The 10040-nt window shown below is 35.4% G+C and overlaps 2 protein-coding genes across 2 annotated transcripts; one reads left to right on the top strand and one right to left on the bottom strand.

The window, feature by feature from the left end:
- Positions 1 to 1520: 1520 nt before the first annotated feature.
- On the bottom strand, positions 1521 to 3294 carry LOC110804113 (ubiquitin-like). Its single transcript, XM_022009681.2, has 5 exons — positions 3135 to 3294; positions 2590 to 2676; positions 2379 to 2490; positions 1937 to 2003; positions 1521 to 1782 (listed from the first exon to the last, which is right to left on the bottom strand). The coding sequence occupies exons 1-5, from the start codon at positions 3235 to 3237 to the stop codon at positions 1750 to 1752; spliced, it is 402 nt and encodes a 133-aa protein (XP_021865373.1). The 5' UTR covers positions 3238 to 3294; the 3' UTR covers positions 1521 to 1749.
- A 1367-nt stretch (positions 3295 to 4661) lies between these two features.
- LOC130469820 (protein FAR1-RELATED SEQUENCE 5-like) lies at positions 4662 to 6996 on the top strand. The gene is made up of 3 exons (XM_056839320.1): positions 4662 to 5041; positions 5251 to 6685; positions 6775 to 6996. The coding sequence occupies exons 1-3, from the start codon at positions 4662 to 4664 to the stop codon at positions 6994 to 6996; spliced, it is 2037 nt and encodes a 678-aa protein (XP_056695298.1).
- The last annotated feature ends 3044 nt before the right edge of the window (positions 6997 to 10040 follow it).

Here is a 10040-nt window from a genome sequence, read left to right as displayed (position 1 = left end):
CATATTTTTTTTTTAATGAATTAAAATGGAGAGAATTAAGGGGTTATGAATTAAAATGTAGATAAATAAAGGATTTTATCATCGTTTTCCAAGTTATTAACAATTTAACATTAACAAACGTACATTATGGAGGAGAAAATTAAGGGTTAGTTGATTACAAACTTTTATGTAAGGCGGTCTTACACAAAAGATCACCTTAGTGTCATAAATTAGTTAAGCACTGCAACTAATTAGTTAAGCACTGAAACTAATTAGTTAAGCACTGAAACTAATTAGTTAAACAATGAAACTAATAAGTTAAGAACTAAAACTAATTAGTTAAGAAATGAAACCAATTAGTTAAACAATCAAAGTGGTCTTTCCCGTAAGGCGGTCTTACACAAAAGTTACCGTTAATTGATTGACTTTTTGACTTTTTTTAATTTTTTTTAATTTTTTTTGTGTCATTACGGTGGGTTAGTTGGTTGTATGTATTTGGTAAAATAAAATTCCATTTTAATTTCTGGCTCCGATTTTGGTGGGTTAAGTTAACTGTAATTAAGTATTTGGTAAAAAAAATTCCCTTTTTAATTTTGGCTTTTTGTCGGTTGTTAGTTGTTGTTTCATTAGTTCAGTAATTTGTTATGATCTGGCAAAGTTTTCCTTATTTATTTCTGAAATTTTTCCTTTATGACGTTGTTTATTGTGGCATGCCCGTGCCAGATCATGTTTTTTTCATGTCGTGCTTTGGGACGGCCAGCCCAGTGCCATCTTTAATAGAAGTTTTTAAGTAACATGAATGACAAAAGTCTATATTTAAATGCCAAATTAAACATAATTTGATTTGGAAAAACATATTATTGTTCGGGTGTTAATTTTCTAATTACTCGTTTAAACAATAGTGTATTTTAAGTGGCGTGTTAACATTTTTTTTTTTTTTTTTTTTGAGGTAATGTTAACGCCTTTTAAGTACTACGTATATATCGTACTTAGGAAAATGTATTGTTAAAACATTATATCAGAATTCTGGTGTGTTAATTTACCAATTTAATCGTTTAAACGAAATCAGTCTCAAGTTTTTTTCTTTTTTTCTTGAGGTCGACGGCAACATAAACGGTCAGGGGTCGCAACAGTTGGTCGGTGAGGCTGAGAAAGCCGGTGTTAGTGCGGGTATGGCGGCGGCGGCGACGGTAAAAGATGACGGCATAAATGGAGATTTTATCAATGGAAGGGAAGAAACAAAAGATAAAAGGAGAGATGAACGACATAAATTAGTGTCGCATAGCGGCATACGGAGTACCAGCCCCCTAAATCAGAATAGTTAATTCAATCTCATATCCAATTACCGTCAAGCTCACAGATTGAACGAAGATTAAGGTGAAGAATTAAGGGCGAAAGATGGGAGAAAGGAACGAAATTCAATTCCATCAAAGAGGATGCGGTAGGAGAACTTTCTTAATGCTGCTATATGTGGGTTGATGCTGCTGCGTCGAGGACTTTCTTAATTAAAAATAAAGGTCCAAAACAAGAGAAACAAACAATAACAAAGTAAACCACTTGTAAACAAACATTATACGACCACTCAAACCTTAATATCCAAACAAATCAACTAAACATTATTAAATCAACCAAACCAAAATTCCGGTATTAAGAACTAGAACACCTAAAATAAGTTAGTGATATCAAGAATATCGATCCTCTCTCAACCAATACTATACTTAGAAGCTCTTAATCTTAATCTATCCTCAATCATTGCAATATTGCTTAAACTTAAACATACTGAGATGGCTTCTTAGGCCTCAACTGCAAAACAAAAACCAAAAAAAACAAAAAAAAATTTTGTCACTGCATAGTAAATTAAATGATAAAAAGATATTAATTTGTATAAAACTAATGATTTAAATATTAGACAAACCGAAAATAAACAAAAACCAATGAAAGAGAGAGAGAGAGTTACATCATTGCTGTGCCCACACTTCTTCTTTCTGCAATGTGTAGCCCTAGTCGGCAGACGAGCATAGCAACTGTGATTCAAAGAAAAACCACAACACATACATTCTTTTCAGAATTCTGACCACCAAAAATAATTCATATATGTTGAATTTAATCGGTTAATCCTACAAATTAAATTAGGGAGTAATTATTTTCCTTAATTGAAAACCATTGTTCATTAAGCAATTAGCCAATTACTACCTCAGCTTACTAGCGTGGTACAATGACATGATGTTACCAAAAGACTCATCAATTACGTGTTTAACATAATCAATAACTAGTAAAAAAGATCATGACTACTTAATAACTCGTACATGGAATTAAAAACAAATTTTTTTATGTATATTTGTTTGGAAAATAAAAATATACAAATAACATAAAAGAATAAGGAAAGAGAGATTAAATACCCGCGGCAAATCTTCTTGTAGGTATTGTATTTCTTAGCCAACTGAATCAAAGAAGGCTCTATCGACACAGGTTTGCCACCTCTTAGCCTCAACACAAGATGAAGAGTCGATTCTATATTTACAACCAAAATCATCATTAATTCTAAATAACAACAAATTTTATCAAAATAATTGTTAAATTCTATGATATGATGCACAGAGAAAACTATACCTTTCTGGATGTTGTAATCCGCCAGAGTACGGCCGTCTTCCAACTGCTTTCCGGCGAAGATCAAACGTTGCTGGTCGGGTGGAATCCCTACAAAGAAGGAAATCAATATAATTATCAACCTTTTTTGAAGTTTCATAACAACAAATATACTGTATTTTTTGTTTACAATTGTCATCCATATCTAGTTTACGGAAAGGATGAGATCCGCAACTAGACTCAAATTCAATGGAAAATACAAATAATTGTAATAAACTAATGTTTCAATGAATAAATAAAATACAAATAGTTATGACAATTAACGTTTCAATGAATAAACTACCCAATTAACGTTTCAATGAAAGTGGAGATTGGCAAATAAACTACCAAATTAAGTTTCAATGAAAGTGGAGATGATGAAAAATTAAGCACAACAGCATAAGGTATGAATAATCGTGTTGCCAATTCTCATATTCAACTGATTCTCAAGTCTCATTCTTCTTGTGATAATTAATTAACGTTTGAATGAATAAAATAAAATACAAAAAATTGAGATAATTAACAACTACCTTCTTTGTCTTGGATCTTGGCCTTGACATTGTCGATCGTGTCGCTGCTTTCGACCTCTAGGGTGATTGTCTTCCCAGTTAGGGTTTTCACGAAGATCTGCATCTTTTCTCTCTCCTAGCTTCCGTTTTTTTTAATTATTATTATGGTTTACAAATTACAAGGGAAGGGTTTGTATTTATATATATATATATATATATATATATATTGGGGTTTATAGAATTATAGGGGGTGTGAAAAAAAGGAAAAACCTTATTTAATAAGCAATATAGGTGGTCAGTAACCCTACCCGCCCGAAAAATAAAAAGATGGTATTCTGAAGGGAGTCCATACACATAAAATGGTTTTATGTTGACTGGACTTAGAATGCAATGGGTGATTGACATGTCAGATTGTACATTTTGGTTTTAGGGGGGAAATAGTATATTTTAGGAGGGAAAGGTTTTCATTTTTTCCGCCATTTTGCTCTTCACAGCGGGCATTCTAGCGCCCAAAAATCCTCTGAAATTTTCCCCGCCTAAATTTCCCAAAAAAAAAAAAAAAAAAAAAAAAAAAAAAACGGAAAGTGAAGCTGAGCATTAACTATCCACAGAAGTTTATCACTTACCAAGCTTGTTGTAAGAGGTGAATATTCATGAACTCCATTTCTACTTTTCATGTAATACAAAGCAATTACTAAGTAATCTTTTAACTTTGTTATGTACAAATTTGTTCTCCTTTTATGTTTATTGTTAGTAAATTTTTTTCCAGAACCAAATCCTTATTAATGTATTGTGATTTTATTACTGTCGTATAATCTATGAACCATTAATTTATTAAGCGGAATGCCCGATGTTGTTGATTGAAGTTGACGGAGAAACCTATGTACCTTGTGTGTATAAGATTTTATTTTCGTGGATAAGATATGTATGTTATCCATTTTAATATAATTAATTGTATATGTTTAATTAAAAACAAAATGTTATTTTATTATATCAATTTTTTATTTGTTTATTTTCATTTAATTTGAAAATTTTCGATAACTATTTATTTGTATAAAAGCATTGTATGATTTAATTTAATTTGTATTAATTTATTATTTGTTTAATTTCATTTGTTATGCCAGAGTACAATGGTTAGTATAGACCTTAATGTTGAACCTGACGTCGGAGAAGGAACTATTGTGAATTCAACTACGCCAACCACCCCTTGTCCAGGAATGTGTTTTGAGTCCGGTAGTGAGTTTTTTGAATTTTGCAATCGTTATGCGTACATGACTGGTTTTGAGTTGTTTGTAATATGTAGTAAGATTAAGAAGGAGTACAGGATAAGGGTGTTAGTAGAGTTGGTATTGGTGAGCTTGAGGCTAGGCCTCATACGATGGAGATGATCAGATTAAAGTGTAAGAAAGGTGGCGTGAAATCTAGTGTCGGGTCTAATGTTACTGGTTGCAACGTTTTTTTTATGGTAAAGAGAAAAACGGAGAGTTTGTAGTTATTAGTTGTGATTTGGTGCATAATCATCCTCTATTGCCCGAAAATAGTAGGATGATGGTTAACTATAGAAGCATCGGTAGTGCTACCTTTGATAGGGTAATGATAAATGAACGTGCCGGTGTTAGCATTAGTAGAAACTTTGGCACGCAATTGATTGAAAAGGGTGGTTTTGATAATATGACGTTCAACAAAAAAGATTTGAGGAACGCCATAGCTGTTGAACGTCGTAAAACCATGTTTGAGAAAGGGGATGCTGTTGCACTTGAAGAGTATTTTAAAGCACAACGAGATCTGAATGGCGATTTTTATAGTTCTATAGAACGAGATGAAGAGGGTATTTTAAAGAACGCATTCTGGTCCGACGCGCGTAGTAGAGGAAGTTGCAAATATTTCGGGGATGTGATCAGTTTCGACACCACCTTTTCTAGCAACAGGTATGTTATTTTATTATTTATTTGTTTCTATTACATAACTGTGGTTGTTTGTTTTATGGGTTATTTAGTTTAGTCTTCTTGAAATTGAATTAATTGTGCATGTGGTAGTGCATGTTATTGTAATGTTATTTTGTATGCATGCGATAATAGTAAACTTGATATTGTTTTTCCATCCTACTTCACACAGTAATAATTACTGAATTAACTAGGTATCGTATGCCATTTGCCCCGTTTGTTGGCGTCAACCACCATGGGAGGTCAATTGTTTTTGCTGCCGCTTTAATCTCACACGAAGACACTCCGAGTTTTGTTTGGGTCTTTGAGGAATGGCTTAAGTGCATGGGAAAGCCTCCTAAGGGAATTATAACCGATCAAGACAAGGCAATAGGTAGAGCGATAAGCATAGTTTTCCCTTGGGTTCCTCATAGGCTTTGTTTGTGGCACATGCTACAAAATGCCTCTCGCAATCTCGGCAAGCTCGATGAATGGAAAAGCATCGACACGCTAATTAGAACCGCCGTTCATGACATGCTCGATCCCGAGGAGTTTGATGAGGCTTGGTGTCTTGTGATGGACAAATATAATCAACGTCAGGGTTGGATGCTGGATGCGTATGATAAACGTCGGCAATGGGCACCAGCGTACAATAGAGGTAAATTTTGGGCTGGAATGTCCTCTACGCAACGAAGTGAAGGTATGAATCGCACATTCAAAATTCATGTAAACTTAGATTGTGGATTAACGCAGTTCATTAAAAACTACGAGTTCTGTATGAAGATAAAGGCAGAGGAAGAGTCGAAGGATAATCATAATAGTATAGATAAGCCTCCTAAACTTGATGTGGACAAGAGTGTGTTAGCTGAGTATGTGTTGCATACTGTATACACCAATGAGATGTTTGCTGCGGTTGTGAATGAGCGTAAAGGTTTAACCCATACGAACGTAACCAAAACCAATGCAATAGGGTCACTTGTATTGTATAGAGCAGATGAGAAACTCACCTCCCCTCATTGGAGGAAAAGGTTCAAAAGTTACGTTGTTAAAGTAGATAAGGTTAAGGGGGAAGTCAGTTGCTCATGTCAGTTGTTTGAATTTAGGGGTATTTTATGTAGGCACATACTCAAAGAAATGGATGTGGAGGATTTCCAATTTATACCGGAGAAATATATACTAGATAGATGGACGAAGCAAGTTAGGTCGTATGAGAGTGTTAGGGTTTCATACTATGATCCTGAAGAAACCGCAACGTTAGCCAAAGCTAAAGAGCTTTCCCAAAGGCATAATTATTTGAAAGAATTAGCCATGCGCAATGAAGCTGCCTACAAGTTATATACGGAAGGCACTGATAGTCTTAGGCTGAAAATGGAGGATGCAGTTGGTATAAGAAAGACTGGTGAAGGAGGTGATCAGTCTATTTGTTGGTGGGATCCCGAAGCACGTAACGTATTTGGTCGTCGTAGGCTACGACCGAGGGAGTGTAATGAACGTGCCCTAAAGAGGGCATCTCAACCTGCTGAGGATGGTGCCATTAAAACCCCCATTGATAAGAGGCATGTTGGGCGGTCTAAGAAAGGACCGTATTCAATTTACGACAAATCAAAGAAGAACCAAGCATGTAATCACGCTGAGATTGCAGCGAACGAGGTAATGTAAAATTGTTTTTTTTTTTTTATTTGAATGTTTATTTTTTATTACGACTTATAATTCATACAAGTTACGGTAATTAATTGTAGGAACTCATAAGGTCTACTTATGGCCATATTCCTAGCTACCGGGCAAGGCAAGAGCATGCGAACAACGTTCAGGATGCCCGTTTATATTCTTCATCCATTGGACCTGTTTTAGAAGACATTCCTGAATCATCTCAAATAAATTTGTCCGAAGATATATCTCAAACTTTTGATTATGTTACCTTTGAATGGAACACAAGACTTGGAGGAAGATTGACCATGTAGTTGTTTTTATCAATGTTATAATGAATTGGGTACCGTATTATCTGTATGGAATTTTTGCGCTAGATTGTCATTTGAAGTTTGTTTATTGGTACTTTTTAAATTTAATCTAATTTTTAACTTTAAATAAACGCAAAGCGTTGAACTGAATTTGACATCAAAATAGTATGGGGAAAAGCTACAAAAAAAAGTGTGCGGGTTAGGGGGGGTGGGGGGAAGGTTAATATGCATAATGCCGCTGCTACCAGGTATCGAACCTCAGACCAAAGGGGAAGAAATGCTCTATGTTAAGGCAGTAACCATTGTGACGTGAGGCCGAAGCCATTGCCTCATTTGCGTCCAGAATATAGTAATAGTGTGACTTAATGCTCCACGTGCTGATAAAAGTAATTAGAATACCGTCTTTAATTACAGGTCGTTGACACGCATACAACGATTAATTAATTAAATAAAATTTACTACAATGGAATATTTTTACATTTATTTTGTTCACATTTGTTGTTGAAAATGTTGGCGTCTTTATTTGTGGTATTTTGTTAGTAATTTTCAAATTGTAGAAATAATTGTTTAAGTTTCTGTGTAGTTTGTATGAGTTTGAGTGACATAATTAATCTTCTTGTTGACATCCAAGTTTAGTGTAGCACAATACAACTTGTATATATATTAATGGTTGTTTAGTGTAAAAGTAAATTAAAGTAAAAGAATGTCAGCAAATCATCCAAAAATTACAACGAAGTGCGATTCTATTGATAGTATTTTGCAAGGTGGAATAAGTGTTGGTGAAGTGACTGAATTATGCGGGGAGAATGCGACCGGTAAGACACAACTTTGCCTTCAAACTAGTATTGCATGTCAATTACCTCCGTCTGTGGGTGGAATGTATGGGGCAACCATTTATATACACTCAATTGGACCTTTTCCAATTCGAAGGTTAACTTCTCTAATACCCTTCATTTTAGAGACCTCTCTTGATCCCAATGACAACCCCTGTGATCATATAACAACCAAACAGGTTGAATCACCGTATGAGTTACCTGACGTACTTGACTGGGTTGTAAAGTTGATTAAACAGTCGCACAACACATGCAGGCATGTCAGGTTAGTTGTTATAGACTCTATTGCAAGTATTTGCACTAGCCATTTTGAGAACACGGCTCAAGGGCTAGAGTCACGAACACAATTGCTTCGTGCAATTGGATACGGTTTGAAGTCCATTGCATCCCAATACAATGTTGCCGTCCTAGTGGTCAATAATGTTATTGATGTGTTTCCAACTGATTCCGATTCCTCTACACATTTCATGATGTCCTCCGGAAGGAAGGTTCGGCCTGCTCTGGGCAACGGATGGACTCGGAATATAGGAACAAGGTTATTCTTATCAAAATCAACTAATTCCGCAGACCAAAGTTACGTAAGAATGATAAGTATCTTGTTATCATCTACGCTAGAGTTAAATGTATGTAGGTTTAAAATAACCGAAAAGGGAGTTGTTGATGCATGAATTACATATTCCGGGGGATTAAGAGAAAAATATTCTGAATAATGTAACAATCTGAATGTGACTGAATACAATATGATCACATCGTAATATTAATCCACCCAAATTCTAAAGAAATCATTGTTGTAGTAGGAATTTGGAACGAAACTTATGCCGGATATTTGCCTAGAATTAATTTCAAAACGTCATTTGACTTGACCTCATTGTGATGGCTTCCCACCAACCGAGCAAGTAGGAATTTCCTAACACCATTATCGTTGTCCAAATAAGTCTGCAATTCAAACCATTCAACTGAATCATCGTTTGTATGTTGTTTAATTAATAACAAAGCCATTCCAAAGTATTGTGTTACCTTCATCATATCTTGCACATTCTCCAGGACAGACAACAAGTGGAGCATGCACAACAAGCCACAGTCCGTACCGATTTTCGCGGACGGATTGTTTCTAACAACAAATTTGATATCGCCTTTTGAAAACGATGACCACACGTCGTTCTCGGTGGGTTGGGGTGGAATCTGCCCAATTATGCTAGCCTGGTGTACATCACAAAAAGTTTCAGGACGCATGATTCACAATTCGATTTATCATTTCAACTAACAAATAAAAATTATAGAGGACGTACAATCTTGAGGCCTAGTAAACGGACAGCAGATTCAGCTGTATGTGGCTTTATCCTTGGGTCAAATAACCTCAGCTCTCTTCTTCCACCGGATATGTTAATCACTAACCAATTGTCACCAAGGAAAAGGGGTATATACAACTGCATTTCAAGTGGGTTTAAGCTGAATTATGATTAGGCCAAATAGCGTGAATATATGAACGACATAAAATGGATATTTTACCTCTTTGATTTCATTCCAAACAAAGTTGTTTGCGAAGTCTTTCTTTATTTCATTCACCTTCTGCACCTCCAACTCCATATACGTGTTTGATTTTATGTCAATTTCCATTATATCACTCTACAAGAAAATGGTCATTATTGTTATTCTTAATCCACCTGCAATAACATCAACGCTTGTAATACACTTACCAAAAGCGTTGGGTGGATCACGTATGATTTATTTCCAGGGTTCGTTAAGATGTCCATGTTCAAAGTAGCACACCAAGCATCCATAATCTGTAAGTGGAAATTACCATTATGTTTCCGAGACAGAATATCGTGGCCAATATGTTATGAAAACGCACATAATTTGACAACACATACCTGGAGATTTATTTCTCCTGGAATCGTAAAAGAGGAATACAACAAACCACGAGTCAGTGAATGTCCCCCGCATTTGAAAAGAACTTGAGGTGCTTTTTTGTTTTTTGCCAGTATCGTGTCAGCAATCCTTGCATGCTTAGGATGAACCAACGGCGGTTGATTTGCGAAGTCCCTTCTGTGGATGTCATCGTCGGACTGGGTTTCATCATCTTCTTCGTTGGTATCGTATTCATCCTCGGAACTTCTACTGGATGTTCTCTTAGCAATTTTTTTACGCTTCCTTTTATTAGGGACTTTACCCTACATTCGGTACGTATTTGGTTAAGTTCATACATTTCATTAG

The sequence above is a fragment of the Spinacia oleracea genome, chromosome 3, assembly GCF_020520425.1.
Source record: "Spinacia oleracea cultivar Varoflay chromosome 3, BTI_SOV_V1, whole genome shotgun sequence".
In the NCBI taxonomy this organism is placed as follows: Eukaryota; Viridiplantae; Streptophyta; class Magnoliopsida; order Caryophyllales; family Amaranthaceae; genus Spinacia; species Spinacia oleracea.
Note: the sequence above shows the minus strand (reverse complement) of the source record. Positions and strands in the feature narration are given on the sequence as shown.

Coding starts and splice junctions, on each gene's coding strand:
- LOC130469820 (XM_056839320.1), top strand. CDS start 4,662: ATGGTTAACTATAGAAGCATCGGTAGTGCTACCTTTGATAGGGTAATG. Junction 5,042..5,250: donor ACCACCTTTTCTAGCAACAG/GTATGTTATTTT, acceptor TGAATTAACTAG/GTATCGTATGCCATTTGCCC. Junction 6,686..6,774: donor CTGAGATTGCAGCGAACGAG/GTAATGTAAAAT, acceptor AATTAATTGTAG/GAACTCATAAGGTCTACTTA.
- LOC110804113 (XM_022009681.2), bottom strand. CDS start 3,237: ATGCAGATCTTCGTGAAAACCCTAACTGGGAAGACAATCACCCTAGAG. Junction 2,004..2,378: donor TACAAGAAGATTTGCCGCGG/GTATTTAATCTC, acceptor TTTGAATCACAG/TTGCTATGCTCGTCTGCCGA. Junction 1,783..1,936: donor AGTGTGGGCACAGCAATGAT/GTAACTCTCTCT, acceptor TTTGTTTTGCAG/TTGAGGCCTAAGAAGCCATC.